This window comes from Rhineura floridana, chromosome 11, assembly GCF_030035675.1.
Source record: "Rhineura floridana isolate rRhiFlo1 chromosome 11, rRhiFlo1.hap2, whole genome shotgun sequence".
In the NCBI taxonomy this organism is placed as follows: domain Eukaryota; kingdom Metazoa; phylum Chordata; class Lepidosauria; order Squamata; family Rhineuridae; genus Rhineura; species Rhineura floridana.
This window is the reverse complement of record NC_084490.1, coordinates 72,647,962-72,675,041: the sequence shown is the minus strand read 5'-3', so window position 1 is coordinate 72,675,041 and position 27,080 is coordinate 72,647,962. Positions and strand designations below refer to the sequence as shown.

Below are 27,080 nucleotides of genomic sequence, written 5' to 3'. Positions count from 1 at the left end.
TAACCATCCCTTTCAACTTGGGTAAGTTAAAGATATTCTGCATATTCAGCAGCAGGATACGGATGCTACTGGTATTTGGGGAGATATTTCTGAGGCGGGTGAGACCTGAGCTGGTCATTGAGTTGTGAGGGAAATATACTTTGCATATATTCAGAGGAACTTTTCTGTCTGTAAAGTTCCAGATAATTCTAATTAAGTACATTATTTGATAGCTATTATCCCTGAAGAAGGTGAGATGGAGGTGGCTATTAACTGGATACATGATGGTGTGTCCAAAAGCATGCATAGGTACAAAAAAATAAAACAGTGGTGTGTTGAAGTGATACACAGAGAATACACCAACCTACTCTAAAATGCACCTCTGCATTCTCCTCATTTGAAATTCACCATCTTAGCTTTTAATAGTACACCTAGAAAAAGGATTAAAGAGGCATTTTCACCCAGTTGTGCTGATAATATTAAGGGAGAGAAATTTTAGAAACGGAAATATGATATGAGTGGAGGGTTAAACACCCCGTGCACCAGCACCACTGCTCTGATCAAAATGGGAGCCTACACAGCGACTTTAAGAAAAGAAAACAAAAACCCTTCTGAGGTTTTGGTTTTAATTATTGTTATGTCCCTGTCCTGAAGTACTAGAATATACCTGAATACTAATTAAAACTTCTTGTTGCTCTGAGAAAATATATTTTTGTATCTAACTGTGTTTCCTTATGCCTACTCTGCATTAATCACCATTTTAGGCACTTATAAAACCTATGTAACTAGCATCTTTTACTGGTTCTGCCTTAAAAAAAGACTACTGCTTTGACAAGATGATTTGCCGCCCTGGTCTCCTGCTGGGAGGAAGGGCGGGATATATAATATATATATAGTCTCCAGCTTACAACCAACTACATGTGATCAATTGACATATATTAACTCAAACCTCTGGTGCATGTCCAATCCCTTATTCAAGCAAGACAACAAGGTGAGACATGATAATTCTTACCTGATTTTAGTCAAATGCAGGTGGATGTTTATCACCTAATTCTATACTACAAATTCTAGTAGCTAATTCTGCATTCTATCAATTGTCAAGCTAGATAATCCACATAGTAACCCTGACTAGGAGGGCAGCGGACTCTTGAGTGATAACATTATGGTCAAGTAGACTGGATCTGTGATTAGGTCAGACCTCGCACCAGTGCATGGCATATTTGGGCAGTGCTGGGGACTCAGCGAAGTCTACCGTAACTTAGTGGGCCATAGCTCCTGCAGGCAGGGTTTGTGTATGACTGTCTATTGCAGTGTGCAATTTGGAAGCAATGCCTACTGGAGCAGTGGGATGGCACACCTGAATTTACCAGCTCCACCAATTTATCTATGCTAGTCCCATCCCTGGTGTGTATATTATTGGGTCAGGGCATTCTGGCCTGTTGCTTTGGTTAGCACTATTGCCAGGCAGACCAGCACCTGCCTGTCTGTGGTGGCAGAGGCCCAGTAGAGACATGGCCACTGTGCCTGCCTGCATGGAGCTGCCACGTTAACCGTCTTAATTACGACGCCCCCCACTATAACGGGCCATTCGCAAGACCCAGCTGTATTGATAAATGTGATAGCGGTGTACATGGGGAGGGTTTTAATGACAGTCAAAATGAAAGGTCATCAGTTGTGAGAATGTTTATTCTTGCCTTCCTGAGAAAATGGCAAGGGTCCAAATTATATAATTCATCCCCCTAAGCAGATGTGCACCATGGCACCAACTATTTGAATACCTTTGGGGAAAAAAATACAACGCTTGATCTACTCCCTAGTCTCGCCATGAATAATGTATATATGCAAGGAATCCATTTCTATCCAGATGGGTTGCTTACCAGCAGGACCAGATAAGAGTTTTCAAGGCTTGTCTTTGGAGCTTGTCAAACCTTATCGCCTTGCTGTTCCACTGCATGTTAGAGTCAAGTCTGTGTTCACGTTATGTAGCATTCAATGGAGACAAAAGGCTCAGAGCAAGTGGGGAGGAGGCAAAGGGAAATATGCCCCAGGGTGCGCCATGATGTATGCCAGGCCTGGCCCACTGACATGAACCAAGGTGGTGGTGCCATAGGTAGTCCTTACAGCTAGAGCAAGGCATGCTCTCAACCACCCAACGGGAAGTGATTGCCATTCAGTGGAAACCATGTCTCCCTCCCAGCACTGCCCTGGGAAGCTGCCCCGTGTGGCTCCTTTCCACCTCTGACACCAGGGTGGGAAAAAGAAGTGTGGGGAGGCGGCTGCTAAATGCATAGGCATGGGAGCAGTAGAAAAAGTGAAGAATACATTTCTTGAGAGAAAGCCCTGCTGAATGCAGGTACCTCTAAGTAAACTTTCATCAGTTGGACTGCCTGTAATAAAATAATTCTTCCTGAAGATTACATTTTCTATCTTCTTTTTGGGGCGATGTATTGCCACTATATGTAAATTTTAAATACAGTAGGGCTCCGCTTTTCGGTGGCCCACTTTTCAGCGTTCTGCTAACATGACGGCTTTCAATTAGAGTAATTAGAGTAAGGCCCCACTCATACGGTGCTTGTTCTGCTTTTACGGCATTTTTTGGGCATCGGGCACCATTTTATTGAAAGAGTTCCGCTTTTCGGCGAGTTTCACTTTTAGGCGGGGGTCTGGAACGTAACCTGCCTTATGAGTAGGGTCCTACTGTATAATAAGGAGGTGTGTATCTTTGCAAGAAAGGAAGATGGGGAGAATACCAAAACAAGTTGGTGCCACGCCCTGTGATCCCCTTGCTCTACTTGCCATTAACTGCCATGCCCACTATCCCATCATCCCCAGTTCTTGGAAACTGCCCCTGCATGGTTAACAGCGTAGACATTAATTGCAAAGTCTGAAGGGTTTGTGGGGAGTGATTATTTTTATGTTTGTCTTTTTGTCCCTTTATTTTGCCACCATAAACTGATTCATTTTAACTTTTTTATTGCATGGACTGTGGTGCTGTGGTGGAAAATGAGTTTAGAAACTTAAAAATAGTCAGTGAGATATACAGTTGAGTAAACATGCTTAGGAGCAACTTGTTACTTTTATTCTGATCAAGTAAATATACTAGATTTTGAGAAACGGTATAAAACTGAATATTCTTCAGAGAGCATATCAGATTTTTTTGAACCAAAAAGGAAACAAACGTTTTGGCTCTAAATTAATATTAGAGCAATTCCTTTATTTGGCCAACCAAAATTTCACAAAATGTACAAAATATACATTATATTTATATTTTGCCTGTTCATATTTTGTTGCCATTTTTAATGTGGCACTATCCCTTGTTTGTTGTAATGGAAAAGTCTCATGCCATTCTCATGATTAAAAAACAAACAAACAAACATGCAAACAATGTGGAGATCAGATATTTAGTAGTACTGTGTATACCTATTATCAAATCCTTTTTTGGTTTCTTTAAAAAACAAAACCAATTTCAATTCATCTTTATTACAGGGCCACAGGCCAACGCAAGATATACATTTAACAAAAAACCAAAATGTACTTTAAGAAATATAAAAATTGTTAAAATACAATAAATGCAGTTTATTAAAATGGAATTGAGATGTTCTTTGTGTGTCTGAATTCTAAAAGGCACTAATTATTGGCCTTGGCAAGTTAAAATACTGGTCGTTACATCCTTAACACCTATTTGGGTTTCGGGATCGAATCAAATTCTAAAAGATATCTGGCTCTTAGTTTCATGGCTGCGGACACAAATAGAGCTGCCTTATGTGTCACTTCAAAATTCTGATCGGACATTAACAATAATATTTTGTCAGTGGTCGAAGCCATTTTGGAGGGATCTACCCACTTGGAAATAAGATTCATTCTAAGGTTATGATAGATTGGGCAATCTAGTAGAATATGTGGGAGGTCCTCCACCTTTTGAGACCCGCAGATACAGTGTCTTTGTTCTTTAGGGACATTAGCAATTCTCCCTTCTCGTTCTGCGTTAGGCAAAGTGAAAAATCTAATTGAGGTAAATGCATGTCTAAAATTGCTCGGCGAGGCTATTGTAAGATATGGAGAGCAAATGTGATCAGGTTTAAATCTCCAATACCATGGGACAGATCTACAGTTAAGTAGGGATAATCAGTCTAAATATTCACAGTGATGGATAACTGCCTGTCGTAGATTCTTATCTGAACCAATGGTATTAAATTGGTGAATAGGTAAATGGTATCTATGCAATAGATTTTCAAGTCCCATGTTTTTTTAGAAGCAGGGTGGGTGCGGCATAGATATAACAATTCCTTATTTTGTAGATATGGTATGGATCTCATGAATCTCAGAAGAGTTAAATGAATGTGAGCAGTCAGCGGAGGGAGACCAGTTTCCGCTCGAAGCATTGCAGAAGGGGTTCCTGGGGGTAAGGTCAATAGACGCCTGAGAAAGTCTGTTTGAATTGTCTCTAAAGATGATATTGATTCCATGTTCCACCCCCATATCAGAGCTCCGTAAAGGACCTGAGGGATTACTTTGGCCTCAAAATTTTTTAAGGCAGAGGTGACCAAGTTACCCCCTGTTGAGCGGTAGAATTTTAAAATGGCTCCCGCTGTTTTTGCTGCTGATTGTTTAATAAATTGTAGTTGGGTCTTCCAAGAGAGGGTATCTGAAAAAATCACTCCCAGGTACTTAAATATCCGACACTGTTCTAATTGTTGATTGTACATTGCCCAACGGTGGCTCGCATGTCTTCTTCCAAATACTAGGACTTTTGTTTTTTTGTAGTTTATTTTCAGTCCCTCGGTTTCACAGAGATCATGAAGTCGTCTCATTAGCTTTTTCAGGCCTATTGGGACTAGAGAAAGGAGAACCATATCATCTGCATAGAACAGTGTTGATATCTTCCTATTTCCAATTGAGGGGGGAAAATATTGAGGGTCAGTTAGATCAGATATTATGTCGGTTAAAAATAGGTTAAATAATAGAGGTGCGAGGGGGCACCCCTGCTTTACAGCCCTGGCCACTAATATCGGACTTGTCATGGCTCCGTGATTATTCACTCTAACCTGGGCAGAAGTGTCTTTATACAGGGCCCTTATTAAGAATAATAGTCGATGGTCTATGTTCATATTATGTAATTTGGACCAAAGTTTACCTCTGTCCACTGAATCGAATGCTGCAGCCAAATCTACAAAAGCCGCGTATAGATTTTTTTTTTTAATAATTTTTATTCAAATTTTTCAAAAGACAAACAAAACAGAGTCAAACAACAAAAACATAACAATACAACAAAGGAAAAACAATAAAATAGTTGACTTCCGATTTGTCGCAGATCAGCTATAAGTATATAATATATATCAAACCTGTCCCTTAATATATACATACAGGATCACTTTTCTCCATAGGCTATCTTAGTTAATCATCAAATCCCAATATCATCATTTTATTTTGATCTTTCAACAAAAAGACTAAGAGAGGCTTCCATTCCTTAAGAAATGTGTCTGTTGATTTTTCTCTAAGTAAACATGTCAATTTATCCATCTCTACTAAGTCCATTAATTTCAATAGCCAGTCTTCCATTGTTGGTGTTGATTCCATTTCCCACTTTTGTGCATATAATAATCTTGCTGCCGTAATCATATATAATATTATTCTTCCATATTTCTTTTCTATTTGTTTATCCATAAAACCCAATAAAAAAATTCTTGTTTTGACTGAATATTTATCTTTAGAATTTTTTGCATCATCCTACCTATCTGTGCCCAAAATGATTTTGCCTTTTTACACAGCCACCACATATGATAAAATGATCCTTCTTGTTGTTTACATTTCCAACAAACATTAGAAACATTACTATACATTTTTGACAACTTTTCTGGAGTCATGTACCAACGATACATCATTTTATAGAAATTTTCTTTAAGATTATAGCATAATGTAAATCTCAAGCCTTTTTTCCACATATTTTCCCATTGATCCATTTGTATGTTATAACCAAAATTTTTTGCCCACTTTACCATACACTCTTTTACTTGTTCTTCTTCCATATCCATTTTCAGCAAGAGTTTATACATTTTCGCAATTGTATTTTCATCATTTGTACACAAACCTATTTCAAAATCAGATTTACTTATTTCAAACCCATACATTTTCTTGTCCATTTAATATCTTTCTAACAATTGTAAATAGGCAAACCAAACTATATCCTTCCTTTATCAGTTGTTCGCTCTTTCATTATATATTCTCCATGTACATTTTCTAATAGTTCTTGATAAGTTAACCATTTCTCTTTTCCAGCCATTTCTCTTCTGTAAAACGCTTCTTGACTTGAGACACATAATGGTATTTTCGAATAAAACCTTGGTTTATATCTATTCCATATTTTCAACAGAGGACGTCTTATAAAATGATTATTAAAGTCTACATTTACTTTTACTTTGTCATACCATAGATATCCATGCCATCCCCACTTCAGGTCATGGCCCTCCAAATCCAATAGTCTTTTATTCCTCAATAAAATCAATTCCTTTATCCAGACTAAACAACAGGCAGCAAAATAAAGTCTCAGATTTGGTAATCCCAGTCCTCCTCTTTCTTTGGCGTCTTGTAGTAATTTAAATTTAACTCTTGGTTTTTTTCCTTGCCATACAAATTTAGAAATATCTTTTTGCCATTGTTTAAAAGGTAAATCAGAGGATATTACAGGTATTGTTTGAAACAAAAACATCATTCTCGGTAATACATTCATTTTTATCACAGATGTTCTACCCATTAATGACAACTGTAGTTTATCCCATCTTAGCAGATCTTTCTTAATCTCTGTCCATAATTTTTCATAATTATTATGAAACAACTTTGAATTTTTATTTGTCATAATAATACCTAAATATTTCAACTTTTTCTCTATTGTAAAATCTGTCTTGTCCATTAACTCTTTCTGTTCCCTTAAAGTTAAATTTTTCACCAACATCTTTGTTTTTTGATTGTTGATCTTAAATCCTGCTAACGGTCCAAATTCTTTTAATTTGTCCATCAATACATAAATTCCTTCCAAAGGGTTTTCTAATACAATTATCAAATCATCAGCAAGTGCTCTCAGTTTATATTCTTCTTTTTTTATCTTTAATCCCGAAATCCTTTTATCTTGCCTTATATCTCTAAGCAGCACTTCTAAGACCAGAATAAATAGAAGAGGAGATAATGGACATCCCTGTCTTGTACCCTTTTGTATTTCACATGAATCCGTTAAATCTCCATTAACAATTATCTGAGCCTTCTGAGATGTGTAAATCGATCTAATCCATTTTATAAAATTGTCTCCAAAATCCATTTGCTCCAAAACCTGAAACATAAATTTCCAATTCAAATTATCAAATGCTTTCTCAGCATCTAAAAAAACCAAAGCTGCTTGTTTATCATTTCGTTGTTCTAAATATTCCAACACATTCAAGACATTCCTGACGTCACGTAATTGTCTTTTAGGTAAAAACCCCGATTGATCTTCCTGGATAAATTGTTGCAATATTATTTTCATTCTTTCTGCCAAAATCATTGTAAAAATTTTATAGTCATTATTCAATAGAGATATCGGCCGATAATTTTTTGTTTTAGTTAAATCTTGCTCCTCTTTAGGTATTAATGTTATGTTAGCATTTTTCCAACTATCCGGTATCTTCCCCTCTTGCAAAATAGAATTCATTGTATACTGTAAAGGTAGCAAGAGTTCTTCCTCTAAACATTTATAGTACACTGCAGATAACCCATCGGGTCCTGGCGCCTTTCCTGATTTAATTTTGTTTATAGCTTCAGATATCTCTCTTGACGTGATAGGGCCATTAATAGCTTGTCTCTGAAAGTCTGTAATTTTAGGCAAATTCTGTTTAGATATATACTCTTCTATTTTTTCAGATGGGATTTCCTGACACTTGTACAATGTTGAATAATATTGATGAAAAATCTTTTTGATTTTTACATTGTCTGTCAGCATCTCATCTCCTTCTTGTATCTTTAAAATAATATTTTTTTGACGTTCTTTTCTTAATTTATATGCTAACCATTTCCCCGGTTTATTTGCAAATTCAAAAGTCCTTTGTTTAGCAAAATTTAGTTTCCTTTCAATTTCTCTAACTGTCAGCATTGATACTTGATTCTGTAACATTTTAATTTGATTTACAATAGAAACTTTAGTTGGATTCTTTTTCAATTCTTCCTCTTTTTGTTTTATTTCTTCCAAAATTAATTGCATTTTCTGTTGTTTCTTTTTTTTTAATTCAGAGTTACATTTAATAAAATATCCCCTCATAAATGCCTTACTTGTATCCCAAACAATATTTTCATTCGTTCCTTTATGTAAATTATGTTCAAAAAACTCTTTTAATTTCTTCTTACATTCTTGTACTACTTTGTCATTCTGTAATAAAGATTCATTTAGTCTCCATCTAAATCCAATATTTTTTTTTTTTAAAGTTAATATCACAGGATTGTGGTCCGAAAAAGGTTTTGGTAATATATCCATTTTAAAAATTATCTTTCACTAGATTTTTAGACATCCAAATCATATCAATCCTCGAAAATGTTTTATGTCTTTCTGAAAAATAAGTAAATTCCTTTGCATTATCATTTATATATCTCCAGGTATCCACCAATTCTAAATTTTCCATCAATTCAAAGCAAATCTTCGGTAATTTACCCTGTGTCTCTTCAATATTTTTTTCAGAAAGTCTATCAATTTTTGGTGAGGTTACCCCATTCCAATCACCCATGACACACCAATGATCATATGAAAACTCTGACAATTTTCCCATAAGTCCTGTGTAAAACCTTGTTTTATCTTCATTGGGGGCATAAATACCCACTATCAAAATTTTTATGCCCTGTAAAGTAATTTCAACCCCCACAAATCTACCACTATCATCCAGTAATATCAATTTAGGAAGCAATTGTGGGTTAATGTAAAGAACAACTCCATTTTTTTTTTAAATCCAGCCGAAATAAATTCTTCACCCAAATTTTTACAAATCAAATATTTGGAATCTTTCTTCTTAATATGAGTTTCTTGTAAACAAATTATATCCAATTTTAATTTTTTCAAATAATGAAACACTTTCTCTTCTGCGCCGTGTTGGCTCCATTTATATTCCAAGTTAGATATTTGTAATCCATCTTTAAGCGTGTATTTTAAAATGTACCTGATGCTCCCTTTAATCCATCATCTTCCTTCCCCTCCTCTGCATGTTTCTGTTGACTTTGTTTCCCAGGAATTATATCCATATCTTTGAGTTTATCTTCTTCCATGTGTTTTGAAGCTTTTCTCAAGAAATCCCTTGCTTTTTGAACAGTATTCAATCGATATTTCTGTTGTCTGAATGTAAAAATCACTCCTTCTGGAACATCCCATCTAAATTGAATTTTGCATTGCTTAAGTTTTTCTGTAAAGAAAGCATATTCTTTTCTCTTACGTAAAAGTCTAATAGGAATTTCTTTCATCACCAGTATTTCCTTCCCATCAATTTTAAAGGTATTGTTGAAGTGGTGTTGTAATACCATATCTCTAGTCGTCTTTTTTATAAAGTGAACAAGCACGTCTCTTGGAATTTTTTTCATTGTTGCATATCTGGAATTAATTCTATAAACTTTATCTATTTCAAATTTCATCTGATCTTCATTCAAATCCAAAAATTTTACTAAGGCATTAACAATTTTATCTCTGATGTCTTCACCTGTTTCCTCAGGGATTGCACGGAATCTCAAACAATGTTCTTTATTTCTCATTTCAATCACAGCCATGTAGTCCAAATTTTTTTCTAATTCCAGATTTAATATATCTGTTCTATTCTCCAAGATTTGTACCTTTTCTTTAGTATTTTTTGCATCCTCCATTATTTGCCCAATTGTCCCTTTAATCTCATCCACTTGTATTTTAATTTGGTCTTTTATATCTTTCAATTCAGTTTTCATTTCCTGTTTTAGATCACTAATCCCTTCCATTATTTTTTGAAACATATCTGGGGGTATAGCCCCTTCCTGTGGATCAATTGAACCTCTTCGCTCCTGAGCCTTAGCTGCTTTTTTAGTTCTCATTCTCAAAAGAAGCCTTTAATTTCTGATATTAACCACTGTTCCAAAACCTAGAGGCAGTCTATTTCTTTTTTTTTTTCCTCCACCAACAAAAGAGTTAATATTCCAGGCCTGTTATTATAGTCCGGCCAGCACAGTTCTTATCTACGTCCAGGAATGCAAAACAATTCTGGTTCACAACACCAAGCAATTAGTAACATATACGAACAGCAGATTCGTCCAAAAAGAAATAATCCAAGGAGAAAAATAGTCCAAAATATATTTCCATCAAATAATAATTGCCTCTCATCCGTTTTTTAATCTTTATAACTCCAAATTCAGGCCAGCTTTTTGTCGTAAATATATATATATATATAAATTGTTTACATTTTCTTTCTTCCTTAATTATATTTAACAGAGAAAAATTATGACTCACCCAGATTTCTCAATTGCTGATTCGTAAACAAATCCCTTTTACTGTAGTAATTTAAGCCAAATGATAAGATTTAGACAGAAGGAGGCTCGCTGGTTAAGAACGTTTTTAAGAAGAAAAAAAAAGCCTCGCTTTTTTTTCCAGTACAGCTTGTTGGAAGTCCTGACCCCGTCTTCAGCCGATCGGTATGCCTTCTTATGTCAGGGAATTGCTGATCAATTCCAGCCGGTGACAGCTCAACGAAGTCCTGTGGAAAATCTGATCGGTTCACCTTTACCTTGGAGAACATTTAAGCCAGTCAAAGTTTCCTCTTGGCTGGCTTTTAAACTGAAAAAAGCTTCCTCTGAGGCAGAGATCTCTCAGAGACAACCACCAGCTGGGCACTCACTTCCGGGAAGTCCCGCGTATAGATGTTTTGTAGGGCCTGTTATGGCCTGGTTTGCTATGAAGTGGTTAGGCCATGATCAACCGGGGAGGACCCTTTCTTAAAGCCAATTTGTTCAGCTGGTATAATACTGTTTACATTTGCCCATTTTTCTAGTTTTGACAAGAGAAACTTACTATACAATTTTAACGCCACATTTAGTAAACTAATGGGGCGGTAATTAGATGAGTCAGAGGGGTCACTTTTTTTTATAAATTGGGACAATTATGCTTCGTCTCCATCCATCCGGTATTATGCCTAGTTCATTAATCTTCGAAAACAAACGTGCCAAAATTGGTGCCCACCAGTCAGGAAAAGTTTTGTATATTTCAGGAGGAAGATAGTCTTCCCCAGGTGATTTTCCATTTTTCAGTGAGTGTATTAGTAATCTGATTTCATCGGGGGATACCGGAGGCCACGGTGGGAGGTTTTTGATATCCAAAGTTATATGATCATGTTGGAAAGGTGATATGGAGAGGTAGAGACTGCTGAAATGGACATGCCAGGCTGAGGTTGAGATTTGTTGTTGGTTCTTATTTTTGGTTGAGCCCATTCCCAATTTAACCAAGTTCCAAAATAAACGCTCTTGTTTTGAAGATACCGCGTTTGCTAGCTTCTGCCATTGGGATATTGCAAAGCTCTGTTTCTTTTGTCTCAAGAGATGTCTATATGCCATCTTTGATGATTTGAAAGCTGAGGCTAAAGATTGGTCGCTTGGATGTTTATGTAGTAGTCGTAGTTGTGTTCTAAGCTTCTTTTTCGCGACTCTACATTCAGAGTCGAACCACGTAGAGGGGCGGAATGGCCTTTTGGAGTTCGACTTTTTTGGGTCATGGTGGGGCTAAGCATTGAGAGGATATTCTGGAAAGCTAATAATGGATCTAAGGTGCCTTCTAATATCCCTTGGCGAATTGTTTGGTATGGTTTTTTACCTAATTGGGTTGCTAAGTTATCTCTCAATCTTTCTGACCATTGGATTCTTTTCACAATTTTAGAATGATTCTGCATGGAAGGTAGGGTGGTAGAAGGTTTAGAACAGCTAATACTTAGTTGTAAGGGGAGATGGTTGCTTTCTGTTCTACATAGGACCTTAAAGTCAAGGATATCCGATAATAAAGATGGTGATACAATCATATAGTCTATTAAGCTTATTCCTGCATGGGAGTGATATGTAAAAGAACCATTGGTAAGAGTCTTTTTCAGAGCCATTTACTATTTCTAGAGAGTGAGATGAGACTAGTTTTAATAGAAAAGGGCCCTGATTATTAGTCTTCTTATCTTGAATGGTTCTATAACTATTATCATTTTGATATGGTGGCATCCAATTAGACGCACTGATATTATATAGCCAAGAATTCCCGATTCTGGCATTAAAATCGCCACATAATAAAAGATGGCCATTAGGGAATTGCTTTTCATAAAGGTTAAGTGACTCTTCTAACTTAATCCATACCTTTGTAGTGTCCAGAGTTGATACACCTGAAGGGGGAATGTACACATTAATACAGATCAAAGCTTCAGACTTGGATCTTCTAATCCGAAGGGCCAAGATTGATTGAGGTAAGGCTGATGGTAGATTGTCAACCGAAGGTGACCAAATAGTTGATATAAGGGTTATCAAACCCCCTTTTGGACGACCTTTCCCCAAAGATTTGAGTGCAGGACTTAAAAAGAGGTGGTAGTCAGGGAAATTAAAATTGTCAACAGAAGTGATCCATGTTTCCTGTAGGCAAATGATTTTATAATTGCTTAGGAATTCAATAAACTCAGTATCGCCTTTCTTATTAAGCCAGCCGTTGATGTTCCATGATATAATGAGGGGCTGTCATGCATCCGTAATTTTGTCCAGAGAAGCTGGAAAAGCTACTCAGCAATTCGCTGCCGGGAAAGATGGTTTTGGGCGAATGGAATTATTAGGCAGATCTACCAAATCGATGACCGTAGTGGATGGGTACTGCGTTCCATGTTGGATTTCGGTCTTTTCATACGCTGAGATGTATGTAGGAGACCCAATTGCATCCTCCTCCAAAAGCGCATTCTTTCCCAATTCCCCAGAGAATCGATTTTCGCGTGTCTTGCCAGTTCGTAGCAAGGAGACATTTCCAATTTATTCACTTCGCAGCTAGGAGAAGTGTCAACTTGGGCTAAATCGTCTCTTTCGTTTATACTCTTCTGGTGTTTCCAGAGGGGCTTTTCCTTATCTTCGGGTAATTGTGATCCCATGGAATCATATTTTATCAACAGGTGTATGGGATTTAATGTCCTGACTAATGGCTGTAACACTGAAACAGGATTTGTCAAGTCCATTTTATTAGTTTTTAATTTGTGATTCATTTTAACGGCAAGGTATGTTTTTAATCGATCTAATTTATTTAGTATCTCATATTGAGAGGTTTCTGTGAGGCAGTCAAATGTTTCTACTAGTGACTGTTCTTCAAAAGTAAAGGGGTTGTCTTTGTCCTGGTTTAACAAAGGATTGTGAGGGGAAGCCGAAGCAGGGTGGTCTGTTGCTAGAACTATAAGGGGTTCATACGGAAGTGATTTTTCGGTATAAGACCGCTGAGGAGGTTTGTAGTTGGTTGACTTTAATACTAACGGTTGAGGAGAAGCTTTATTTATAAAATATCTGCATATTGTGATGTGAAGACTGGCTAGAGCTGAGCCTGCTTCAAAAATTTTATGTGCTGCAGAAAGAGAGTTAAATCGAACTAAAGCTCTAGCCTTATGACCATTAAAATGTAAATATTGTACTTGTAAGATATCAGTTGGATAAATCTCAGTCTTTGATTTCAAGAGGTTATGAATTTGTTGTATGCGATCCCGTTGAGAAAGAAGACCCGGCGGCTTCGGAAAATTTTCAAAGACTAGTTGTAATGGATCCAAAGTTAATGTCCACTGTGCCTTATAAGAAGTTGATGGTAAAGAGTGTTTGGATAAAATGTCAGTCCAAGGATCTTGTGGTTGAGTGGAAAATTCTCGAACCCCACTTTGGAAAGTCGAGGAGATCTCAAAAAAGTCATTATGGGTAGAGTAGTCAGTGTCTAGATGTTTCGGCTCTTGCACAGATGGCGATTTAAATTCTGTAAGGTCATTGTCAGTTGAATACTGCTTCGCATCATTGTTCCGTGAAGGAAGGGCAATCTTACTTTCTAAGTTAGGTTGATTCTTTCTGGGTATAGCTTGGTCCAGAAGTTTGAATAGTTTATTAAAGTTCATTTTATTCCCTTTGTGATATTTACAGGTTTTGACATTCTTTGACTTTTTAAAATTGGTGTTAGTGTTGGTCTTCCTGGAACGTCTGGAGGATTTATTAATCTTTGATTCTATGTTTGCTGGTGCTATAGTCACTTGAGAAGGAGGCCGAGTAGAAGGGGATTTATGGATAGATGGTGCAAGCTGTCCTTTGTTGTTTTTGTTGTCTAAGATGTTTAAGATCAGTGCTATAAGGCAATTAGTCTCTGACATAATGTCTTTCATGGCATCTAGATCGAGGGCTAGCATGAGAAGCCAGCCTGTAATAGTGGGGTCAATTTCGTTTAGGGTTCGGCTTTGGGACATCGATTTGTTTAAATGGTTTTCTTTCCCATTGGTCAGTGATTTTTCTTTAGTTGTGTCTGGGCTAGGTTCTTTCCATGTGTCAGTAGGAACCTTTGGCAAATTGTAAGAATTGATGTCCTTAGGTATCGTGTCCAAGGTCTTTTGTTCGACTAAATTGAAAAAAAAAAAGGGGGGGGGGAAACCCAGAAAGAATTGTTCTGTGCATAAATGAATGCCACCTCTGAAGCCATAGATGCTAGGAATAAACAACAAGGGAAGGCATCACCTCCTTGTGCTTCTAGAAGCATTTGATTGATTGATTGATTGATTGATTGAATTTATATACCGCCCCATAGCAGAAGCTCTCTGGGCGGTTCACAACAATTAAAAACATTAACAACAAATATACAAATATAAAAACACATTTTTAAAAAAGCAATTTAAAAACACATGCTAAAATGCCTTGGAGAATAGAAAGTCTTGACCTGGCGCCGAAAGCATAACAGTGTTGGCGCCAGGCACACCTTGTCAACTAGATAATTCCATAATGATCTTAGCATTTGGCTGGCTGCTGATGGAAACGGATTGTTAGGCTAAATGCATTTTAGCCTGATCCAGATCATCGATGTTTATATTCTCTATTAGATTCTAAAAACTGAAAAACAATTTTGTACAACTGTTACTGAGGTAGAACTTCAACAAGCATATAGATAGGGGTGATCTAGTGGACACAGTGTACTTAGACTTTCAAAAAGCGTTTGACAAGGTACCCCACCAAAGACTTCTGAGGAAGGTTAGCAGTCATGGAATGAGAGGAGAGGTCCTCTTGTGGATAAGAAATTGGTTAAGAAGCAAAAAGCAGAGAGTAGGAATAAATGGACAGTTCTCCCAATGGAGGGCTGTAGAAAGTGGAGTCCACCAAGGATCGGTATTGGAACCTGTACTTTTCAACTTGTTCATTAATGACCTAGAATTAGGAGTGAGCAGTGAAGTGGCCAAGTTTGCTGACGATACTAAATTGTTCAGGGTTGTTAAAACAAAAAGGGATTGCGAAGAGCTCCAAAAAGACCTCTCCAAACTGAGTGAATGGGCGGAAAAATGGCAAATGCAATTCAATATAAACAAGTGTAAAATTATGCATATTGGAGCAAAAAATCTGAATTTCACATATACGCTCATGGGGTCTGAACTGGTGGTGACCGACCAGGAGAGAGACCTTGGGGTTGTAGTGGACAGCACAATGAAAACGTCGACCCAGTGTGCGGTGGCTGTGAAAAAGGCAAATTCCATGCTAGGGATAATTAGGAAAGGTATTGAAAATAAAACAGCCAATATCATAATGCTGTTGAATAAATCTATGGTGCGGCCGCATTTGGAATACTGTGTAGAGTTCTGGTTGCCTCATCTCAAAAAGGATATTATAGAGTTGGAAAAGGTTCAGAAGAGGGCAACCAGAATGATCAAGGGGATGGAGCGACTCCCTTATGAGGAAAGGTTGCAGCATTTGGGGCTTTTTAGTTTAGAGAAAAGGCGGGTCAGAGGAGACATGATAGAAGTGTATAAAATTATGCATGGCATTGAGAAAGTGGATAGAGAAAAGTTCTTCTCCCTCTCTCATAATACTAGAACTCGTGGACATTCAAAGAAGCTGAATGTTGGAAGATTCAGGACAGACAAAAGGAAGTACTTCTTTACTCAGCGCATAGTTAAACTATGGAATTTGCTCCCACAAGATGCAGTAATGGCCACCAGCTTGGACGGCTTTAAAAGAAGATTAGACAAATTCATGGAGGACAGGGCTATCAATGGCTACTAGCCATGATGGCTGTGCTGTGCCACCCTAGTCAGAGGCAGCATGCTTCTGAAAACCAGTTGCCGGAAGCCTCAGGAGGGGAGAGTGTTCTTGCACTCGGGTCCTGCTTGTGGGCTTCCCCCAGGCACCTGGTTGGCCACTGTGAGAACAGGATGCTGGACTAGATGGGCCACTGGCCTGATCCAGCAGGCTCTTCTTATGTTCTTAGAACTGATTATTTTTCAAAACATACTAAGCACATTGTAGCACAGAGCAGAGTGTGCTCAAACCCACTGAAATCAATACAGCAACAGTGCATGATCGAATAGAGGTTTCTAGGTCAGCATTTATTGTTTGTGTAGAAGGTTGCAAGTTCAAGTACCAGCTTCAGTAAACAATAAAATGTTATCAACTATGGTTGATAAAGGGATAAATTATGCATTCTCTATCCCATCAGTGGAGAGCCTCCAGCCTGTGAGTCTTCCCATTTGCCCATGAGGGCATTTCGTTCAAGCCATGCCTACATATTCTACAGGTAGTGCAGAAGAGTACAAAGCACTGGGATTTTCAGTCTTGCAGAACGCTGTACGCAGTGCTCTGCAAGACCCAATGATCAGCTGATTGTGGGCTGTGCCTCTGCCCACAGTTAGATTTCACACTGGGCAGGCAAAATATCATCTTCCTGGACCGGCTTTGTCGGATGGGTGTCAGGGGCACTGTTTGATGGTGGTTACAGTCCTACCTACTGGGCTGGTTCCAAAGAGTGGCATTGGGGAGTGCTGCTTGGCCCCATGGCATCTATGTTATGGGGTGCTGCAGGACACTATTATGTTATTTAACGTATCTATGCAGCCTTCCCCTTAAGAAGGGTAAATAGCTTGGCTGTAGTCCTGGATACATCTTTGTCATTAGATGTCCAAGTATCCTCAGTGCTTTTTAACAGCTTTGTTTGGTACACCAACTACAGCCCTATCTGGATTGGGATACCTTGGCCACTGTAGTCCATGCATTGGTAACATTGAGACTGGATTACTGTAGTGCACTCTGTGTGGATCTGGTCCAGAAGCTCCAGCTGGTTAGAATGCTGATGGGGGCAGATAGCCAACAGCATGTGACATGGCTGTTAAAACATGGCTGTCCCGGTTCAAGGTGTTTGTGTTGATATACAAAGTCCTGGACAACTTGGGTCCAGGATACCTTAAATGCAATCCAATCCAATCACGGAGATCTTCATGAGGAGTGCTGTTAGTTGTCCCCCATGGTTATAGAGGCCCAACTTGCCTGAACAGGAGCTGGGCGTTTAGTGTCCCCAGCCCCATGCTGTGGAACACTCTGCTGCCAGAGATTGGGAAGGCATCCTCGGTTTTGTCTTTCAGGTGTTTCTTGAAGACTTTTTTGTGTCGACAGGTCTTTGCAGCTGTTTGAAACATGTTTTTAAAAAAATATCCAGTCGTTTTAATGATTGCTCAAAATTTTTAAAAATGTTTTTGTGTTGCTGTACACCGCTGATGTTTTGAGAAAGGGCGGTATGTAAATCATTTTATAAATGAATAAACAAATATATAAGCCATGTGGGAGCAGTCATTAAGGAATTTGGAGTAAAGGATCACCAGTATGCTGATGATAGACAGCTCTTTTCCTCTGTAACATCTGAATTGGGAGGGACCATGCAGGCTCTGGCCAGTGTCTGGATGCAGTTGTAGCCATAAAGTGGCACAGCAGAGGCCCTGTGGGTGAGTGGTTCTTGTGTCCAGGAGGCAGGTCTGTTCTGGAAGGGATGACACTCCCTCTGAAGTAACAGATACGTAGTCTGGCGCCGCTCCTTGGTCCATCGTTGTCACTTGAGACATAAGTGGCCTTGGTGGCTAGGAGTGCCTTTTACCAGTTTGGGTTGGTAAGACAGCTACTGTTGTTCCTGGACTGATAGATAGGCCCCTGTGATCTTGGTATTGGTAACCTCAAGACTAGATTACTGCAATATGCTCATTGTGGGGCTTTCCTTGGGCTTCACTCAGGAGCAGCAGCTGGTTGTTGACTGGGGAACTCAGTCAGCAACACCATACAACACCTCTGCTGAAGGAACTGCATGGGCTGCAAGTGTGCTACCAGGTCTAGTTCAAGGTTTTGCTGTTAGCATTTAAAGCCCAAACAGCTTGGGACCAGGATATCTAAGGGACCGCCTCGTCCAATATACCTCTGCCTGGCAACTGTGCTCAGATTTGACACTGCCGAGAAAATAATAAGCCCCAGAGTTGTACATAGCCTGCACAAGAAACTGGGCTTTTAGTGTTGCAGCTCCAGCTCTCTGGAATCAATTATCAGCCAAAATCAGACAATCACTTAGTGGGATGATGTTTTGGGCCCCTACTGAAGACATTTCTGTTTAGAATGGCTTTCTCCGAGGTGTGATCCAGGCATTTATGGCATATTGGTTTTCTATCTGGTGAAATTATTTTTGGAATTTGTATGGATAGTCTTACTGTTTTTAGAGTTTGTTGAATGTATGTTATTATTTTTAGAGCTTGCATATGTTTGTCCTGTTTTTACATTTGATTGTTTTATCCTGTAAAGCTGATAAATACATGCTTAGTAATTTTATCTTTAACAATATTTTCCACCAGTTTTCCCAGAATAGATGTTAAGCTAGCTGGCCTGTAATTTATGTGTTCCCCTGGATCCCTTAAAAAGTGTGTCTGTTGTTTGTCACAGTCCTCAGGTACAGGAGGCCATGTACATGTTTGAGTGGCAATAAATAATTACACTTTATCAGACTACTTGGAGAGCACAGGTATTTTGCTGATGCTGACAAATTTATTTTTCATTATAGGGGCATCATGTTGTTATCTTGCAAAGGATAACTTAATGTGTCGTGATGTTTGTGAACAGGTATGTTGGTTCTGAACCCGCACCACGTTTGAAGTTTGACTGTGCATATCCATAGGGTCTGTTTCAGGGATGGGGAACCTCACACAATGCAGCCCTTCAGCCCTCTCTGTCTAGGCCTCAGGACTCTCCCCAAACCATACTACATCCACAGCTGCACCTTCCTGGAGTGCTTTTGCCTGACTGGAATGTGTCCTTGAACCCTGATAATGCCTTTTGCTTGCCTAGATAGATAGAGTAGGGTGTGTGTGTAGAAACTAGCCTGCTGTACAAAGATAACATTTACACTCATTGCTTGGCTCAGTTTTTCCTCTGGCCCTGCCCTCCCCTGGCATGTGGCCCCCAGAAGGTTCCCCATCCCTGGTCTACAGCCATGTGAGAAATATGTGTTAAAATTATGTATGTCACCTTTAACCTGACCTTTAAGCAGTTCCTCTAGTGTCATCAGAATGTGCTACCATAAATACATTTTGACTTGTAAGGCTGTGTTAGGTTTCTTAACCTTAACATGTACAGAGCCACAGAGCTCGGGGGGGACGGATGGGGGAAGAGGTGAAGGAGTGGAAGTTCTGCTGTGCAAGCAGATGGATTTAGTTTTTTTTTTTTTATAAAAGTATTTATATACCACCCTCTCACAAAACTTAAGAGTGGTGTATATAGCAGCATAAAAACATTTAAAACAGTACCAAAAAATAATTAAAATGGCTGGCTACAGTAGGCACGTTAGGTTCCAGACCCCTGCCAAAAAGCGGATCAGCTGTAGCGCGGGGGTCTGGAACCAAACCCGCTGATCGCACAGGAGGAGGAGGAGATCAGCTGTAGCGCCTTCCTCTCCTCCGGCACGATCAGCTGGAGTGCGGGAGTCTGATCACGCCAGAAGAAGAGATCAGCTGGAGCGCTCTACAGCTGATCTTTCCCTCCTCCAGCGAGATCAGCTGGAGCGTGGGGAGCTCCAGCCCCCCTTCCAGCTGATCGCCCCACTGGCGCCGTATTAGCGGAATGCCAAAAAGTGGGGCGCCGAGAAGTGGGGCCCTACTGCTACTCAAGAGACATTTTTAAATAGCTGCATAGGTCTGTCAGCACAAAAAGCCTTGAGATTCAAGAAGTATTCATTTATGTAAGTATTTATATAGGTAGATAGTGCCCTAAGAGTGCTTTTATATACAAACAGTAGTAAGACAGTAGAGTAGACAAACTTACATTAATTTAAAACTAATTTAAGTGTCATGCCTTTTCCAAAGAATCTTGGGAAATGTAGTTTGAAGATGGTGCTGAGAATTCTCTTGCCAGAGATCCTTAGCTCTTCCCCTCAGTTTACAGAGGTTTATTACAAAATATAAAGATTTAAGTGATTTAAGGAATAAAAAGAGGATTGTAGACAGTGCAGACATTAAATTTCCATGGCTCAGTGACCATTTCACATTTTTGAAACTGAGAGCAACTTTGAAAAAGATTATGCTGTTCAAAGTCAAAAGCATGGCTAGATGCACAGAAGACTTTGTGTACATGAAATGTAGCTATTTGGGTCTCAGTCATTGTGAACAATTTGTTATCATTCTGCTGCATGAGTTGGCACTATAGATTAAAACTGGAATTTCAAAATTTCTAATGATGATTACAAAAAAAACATATCTGAATCACCTGCTTAGCCTCATTTCTTCTCAAGGGTGAAAATAGTGCTCATCCCGGCAGTGAACTTAGGACTCCTTCAGGACTAGAGTTGTAATGAACACACACTTTACCATGCATTTTGTGGCATGATGTATGAAGTGTTTAATTTTCCTTTGTGCATGGTACAATTATAAGATAGGCTGTTATTACCAGGACCATAATATCCTTAAATCCCCTATTTCAGTCCTTCAAAAGTAGTAAAGATGCTCTGCAGGAGGCCAACATAAGAATTCCACTATTAGTCAAATACACAAGAAGCAGAACGTATGCCTCTGCACTACTCTTAGCCTTGGCTTGAAAAGTAGAGAATCTTAGAAGGTTGTAAAGTACATTTTTTTATTGAATCGCCTCTTGCAACATATATTCCTTCCCTCTCTGTCCCAGATGAGGTATTACATGGCTGGTCAAGTAGACATTACCCTATACCCACTCCTGAGGGGAATGCAGAGTTCACAGCTGGACTTAAAACTATTTTACCTTGGAGGAGAAATGAACTCTTAGCGAAGAAGCTGAGTCGAATTGTGTGTTAATCAGCAGCAGTAAAATTCTTCTTGGTCATCCATGCAGGCACACACATGGGTTCTACATCTGCACAGAGACTTGTTTAGGAAACTTATCAAGTTACATTTGAGTTTTGGTGTATCCATCCTCTATGTGCATGCATTCCCATTCTCCCTCTGGCTCAATTCTCTTTTGACAGCCATATCAGCTGTCTGGCTAGAGTGTTTTTTTCTGAGGTAAATTACCGTACAAATGACTTCTTTCATTTAATTTGGCTTTAATTCTCTCTTTTTCTCTCATGGATGACAAGAGATCTCCACGTGGGTACTATACCTCCCTCTACAGCTTGAAGACAGGAAATGTTTTTTGCTCCTCCCTTCCTGCTGAGGCTCAGTTTTCTTTCCCGTCTCAGCTCAGAGCACACCCTTTCTGGCTGTCTTCCTTTCTGGCCTAGCTTCTTTCCTCCCTTTTGCCTATATTCCAGGTTTTTTCAGCCTATCTTCCAGCTATCTATTTTTCTATTTGTTTTATATATATAAGAAGATCACCTGACATAACTTACAGAAATGACTCCACAACAATAATAGATCTCACTGCAGGCAAAATGTCACCTAATGAAATTAGGCTTCTATCCAAAGGCCTCAACTTCTGCCCAACACCTAGAGAGCACAATATAGCACAGATGAAATGTGACATCAAAGCAGTTGAAAGGAGATGCAGATTGGCTGAATTTTTTTATGATGACTCTAAGAACAACATAGACCTCTACAATAGAGATCCTCTGCTACAGTTTCTGCTACCTAAAACTTGGACACCGAACATTAACAGGAATCCAGTCCTAGAAACCTTTCTCTTATCAATAAACAGAGTCATTAACAATCACACACCAACTCCTACTCACGACAACCTTTCAAAAGAAGAAAGAATAGCCCTGAGGAACCTTCAGATGAGAAGGGATGTTGTCATCAAGCCTGTGGATAAGGGTGGTACTGTTGTGGTACTTAACACTACAGACTATATAGCAGAAGGTCAAAGACAACTAAAAAGGATGAAACAACATATAGATTTCTTGACAAAGACATCACTACAGATCTCAATACTCGTATCATTACATCTATACAAAACCTTACAAGTTGGAAACTTCTTAAAGAGGAAACTGCTGATCTCCTTGTTAATCCAAATCCCACCCCTGGAAGGTTTTACATGCTGCCTAAAATCCACAAAGCCAATAATCCTGGTTGCCCAATTGTCTCAGGTAACAACACAGCTACTGAAAGGATTTCTCTGTACATTGACTTAAATTTACAAAACATGGTGCAAAACCTCCCATCATATATCAAAGACACCAAGGACTTCTTGCTTAAAACTGAGTCTTTAAACAAGCAGTATCAATTCCACAACAATACTATACTAGCTACTTTAGATGTCACATCTCTTTACACCAATATACCACATAATGATGGGATTCAGGCTTTAAATGAGTTCCTTAACACCAGAGATATGAACAGTCCTCCAACAGAGGTTCTCACAACTTTAGCTACGCTAGTCCTGACTTGTAACAACTTTACATTCAATGGAGAACACTACCTGCAACTACAAGCAGAGCTTGGAAAAGTTACTTTTTTGAACTACAACTCCCATCAGCCCCAGCCAGCATGGCCACTGGATTGGGCTGATGGGAGTTGTAGTTCAAAAAAGTAACTTTTCCAAGCTCTGACTACAAGGCACAACTATGGGGACTCGCATGGCTCCATCATATGCGAATCTCTTCATGGGTAAACTGGAACAGGAGATCCTCAAAAAGGCCATCAACAAACCACTTATATGGTGGCGATACATTGATGACATCTTTATGGTCTGGACAAATGGTAAAGAGAGTTTGGAACAATTTAAAAATTACATCAACTCCATCCATCCATCTGTTAAGTTTACATTTAATAGTACAAATGATAATGCGCACATCCCTTTTCTGGATGTCCTTCTCACCATTGAAAACAACAAAATAGCCACTGATTTCTACAGCAAACCCACTGATGCCCACACCTATTTAAACTGAAAATCCTGCCATCCTAGGCATATAAAGAAGAACATTGTGCATAGCTTAGCTCTGAGAATCAAACTTATTTGCAACACTGAAGATAAATACCAGAGAAGGATCCGTGAACTTAAAGAACACCTTCTTCTAAGAGGATATTCTAAGAGCAACGGATTCCATTTGCAGTAGATTTCTATCCAGCATCTCCTATCACCGAGCAATCAGGGAGAGCTACCCATTGCTGGCAAACTCTGAACATCTTGCTAGAGCCATCAGCAGGCCTCCTGTTATAGCATTTTGCCAACCTCCTAATTTGCGCAGACTGTTGGTGAGAGCTGTGCTTAAGTCACCTATCACCAATCTAGGGTCTCATCCTTGTCACTCCAAACGCTGCATCACCTGTGTGTACCTCAGGGAGACAGCCACTTTTACAAGCACTAGGACAGGCAGGACATATTACATCAAACAGAACAACACCTGTAGGTCCTGCAATATAGTTTACATCATCAAGTACAAAAGACCAGGATGTCATATCCAATATGTAGGAAAGACCACAACTGGCCTACGCACGCGCTTCAGGAACCACAAGTCGGCAATTTTGACAAAAAAAGTGGAGCAACCAGTTGCAAAGCATTTTAACATCGAGGGTCACAGCCTGTTGGACTTTTCCATTACAGCGATAGAGATGCCAGCGGATCCAGCAGCATTGACTAAAAGGGAGAACTTTTGGATTTACTCTCTGGACACATTGGCACCACATGGCCTGAACCTGGAGGACAGTACCAGCACTACTTAGCTTCTGCAAATGAAGCATTCTGAGCATTCCATCCTCAAAGCTCTATAACGGCCACCTTGGTAGCAGCATTTGTATGTTAGCAGCTGATGAAGGTGGAAGCTGAAACGTTTTGTTAATACAATAAAAACCTCTGTTTGGTTAAACACAATTACGTTCATATATATTTTTAGGTGATTAACGGAATCCTTGTAGGGATCCAGAGCAAGCTTGAGTGAAGTTCTGTTTGTCGCTTTCAAAACTGTCTTTATATATATATATATATATATATATATATATATATATATATATATATATATATATATATATATATATATATTACCTTTAGTTCTCTGTCCTTCTTATTTCACTTTCATTTCTTCTGCCTTCCGCTCCCTGCAAGTATGGAAAAGATGGTATCTTACTCTTTGAAGAAGAAGAAATATTCAAAAAAGGCAGGGCAGTCCTCAGCCTCGGCTGCAGTCAGCTCCTACCCACCTCCGAATGGAGCAAGAACTCTCTAGTGCTCCCCGTCCCTAAGCCTTCAACTAGATGCATGCCTTTGCCCACCTCTTTTAAAAATATTATGAAGTTAGAATGGGACTTGTCTCTCCAATGCAGGAAAGGTACTAACTATGCCAATAAGTTTTATGTCCTAGATGCTGACGTTATGAACCTGCTTTGCATTCCAGCCATGGACAGGCCCATTTCCGCTCTACTCTCCCAAGCCCTCTTGCTGCGGGACGGAGATGCTCAGTTAAAGGACCCCATTGAGCGCAAATCTGACACAGCTCTGAAGCGCTCTCACGAAGCTAATGCGCTCTCAATAAGAGCCTCTACTTCGGCTTCTGTATTTGCCAGAGCAGCGCTGTTATGGACTGAAGACCTGCTTGACGATGTTAACAGAGACCCAGCTAGACTCAGAAATACTCTACTCAAGGTATCTAGATCCCTGGCATTCATAGCAGATGCCTCTATGGACTCTGCCCAATTTTCCTGCAGAGCAATGGCGGCAGCAGCTGTAGCTAGAAGTCATCTCTGGCTTAACCCCTGGGATGTGGATGCAGCTTCAAGTGCCAACCTAGCCTCTGTCCCCTTCTCAGGTACCAAGCTCTTCAGTGATGAGGCACTCCAGGAAGTCCTCGTAGAGACCAGAGATAAAAAGAAAGTGATGCCATCCCAAAAGTGAGAGGATAGGCGCACTTTTAAGCATCCTGCCTCTTCCTCTTACCCTTTCCAGACCTTTCGTGGCTCCAGGCTCACCACCAGGGCACGTGACTTCAGAAGCGGGCACTCCTACTGGACCAGGCAGAGATTTCCACCAAAGTCTCAGACCTCTTCTTCCAGGCCCTCCCCCAACCAAACTAGACAAGGACGTCAGAACCAACGACGCTTCTGACTCAATGCCGACACCACAAGTAGGAGGTCGCCTAACCCAGTTTGCTTCCCATTGGCAACGCATGACCCAGGACAAGTGGGTACTCACCATCGTCAAGGAGAGGTACTGGATAGAACTTACAGAGTACCCGCCCACCAGATTCCTTCCCTCTCCCTTAGCCACTTCCATCAAAGAACACCAAGCAATCTTAGGCGAGATTCATCACCTGTTGGATATCTCCGCCCTAGAAGAAGTACCATCAGGAGAGGTTTTCTCAGGTCTTTACTCCATCTTCTTCTTGGTCGGGAAAAAGGACGGATCCTGGCACGGGGTACTCGACCTCAAATTCTTAAATCAATTTGTGACCCAGAGAACCTTCAGGATGGAGACCCTTACGTCCATCCGAGAAGCTCTTCTTCCACGGGACTTTCTGGCTTCAATAGATTTAAAAGAGGTCTACCTGCACATCCCCATATTGCCATCTCACAGGCGATTACTCCGCTTCTATTACAACGGCCGCCACTTTCAATACAGGGCCCTTCCCTTTGGTCTGGCTTCAGCTCCACAACTATTCACCAAGGTCATGGTGACGTTAGTAGCAGGTCTTCGGATGCAAGGATTACACATATACCCATATTTAGACGACCTCCTCATCCTGTCCAATTCCTTCTATCAAGCCCAACAGGATGTCCACGTTTCACTAGACTTCTTGCAAGGTCATGGCTTTCTCATAAATTCCCCAAAGAGCCATCTATGCCCTTCTCAGCAGCTGTTCCACCTTGGGGCGACTATAGACACGGCTCAACAGCTCATTTCCCTGTCGCCACAGAGGGTCCAGAACATTGCCTCACTAGCAACTACTTTGTCCCAACTTTGATCCCCAGACGTGATGTCGCTTGCCAAACTACTGGGCATGATGGCATCAGCAATAGGGATCACTCCCTGGGTGCGCCTGCACTCCCACCCACTTCAAACCTTTTTACTTCAGTTCCAGTCAGACATTGCACTACACAACCATCATCATGTTCTCCTTCCATCTCTGGTCAAATGCTCCCTCACCTGGTGGTCGGAAATATGGAACCTATCGAAAGGAGTCCCACTATAGGATCCTCCCCAAACAGTCATCACCACCGACGCCGGCCTCCACAGTTGGGGAGCACACTGCCAGGGGCAATATGTTCAAGAACGCTGGTCGACAGCAGAGGCGACCAGAAACATCAACTGGTTAGAGTTAAGGGCAGCACACCTAGCTCTTCGGCACTTCGCGCCAATCCTCGCCTTTCCGGACGTCCTCATTCGCACCGACGTTGACTCGTGCTTACCTGATCAAACAAGGAGGTACCCGCTCAAGGACTCTGAACCTAGAGGCTACCTCAATGCTACTTTGGGCAGAAAGACACCTGTCCTCAATTTCAGCAGAGTACATCCAGGGTCGCCTGAACATAACGGAGGATTGGCTGAGCAGACAGCAGCTCTTCCCAGGCAAGTGGGCTCTGAATGTGGAAGTATTCCAGTCTCTCCAAGTGAAGTTCAGCAACTTCCAAGTAGACCTATTCGCTTAGGATGACAATCACCATACAAAGAGATTCTTCTCCCAATTCAGGGGTCGCGGAGCAGAAGGACAAGATGCTCTGGTAGTA

The 27,080-nt window shown here is 40.0% G+C and overlaps 1 protein-coding gene across 2 annotated transcripts in view; it reads left to right on the top strand.

The window, feature by feature from the left end:
• RECK (reversion inducing cysteine rich protein with kazal motifs) overlaps positions 1-27,080 on the top strand; it is a 189,318-nt gene that overhangs the window by 26,905 nt on the left and 135,333 nt on the right. For both annotated transcript variants that reach the window (XM_061590670.1, XM_061590671.1), the window contains exon 2: positions 19,028-19,086. In XM_061590670.1, the coding sequence (XP_061446654.1) occupies positions 19,028-19,086 (59 nt within the window). The remainder of the gene's footprint in view (positions 1-19,027; positions 19,087-27,080) is intronic.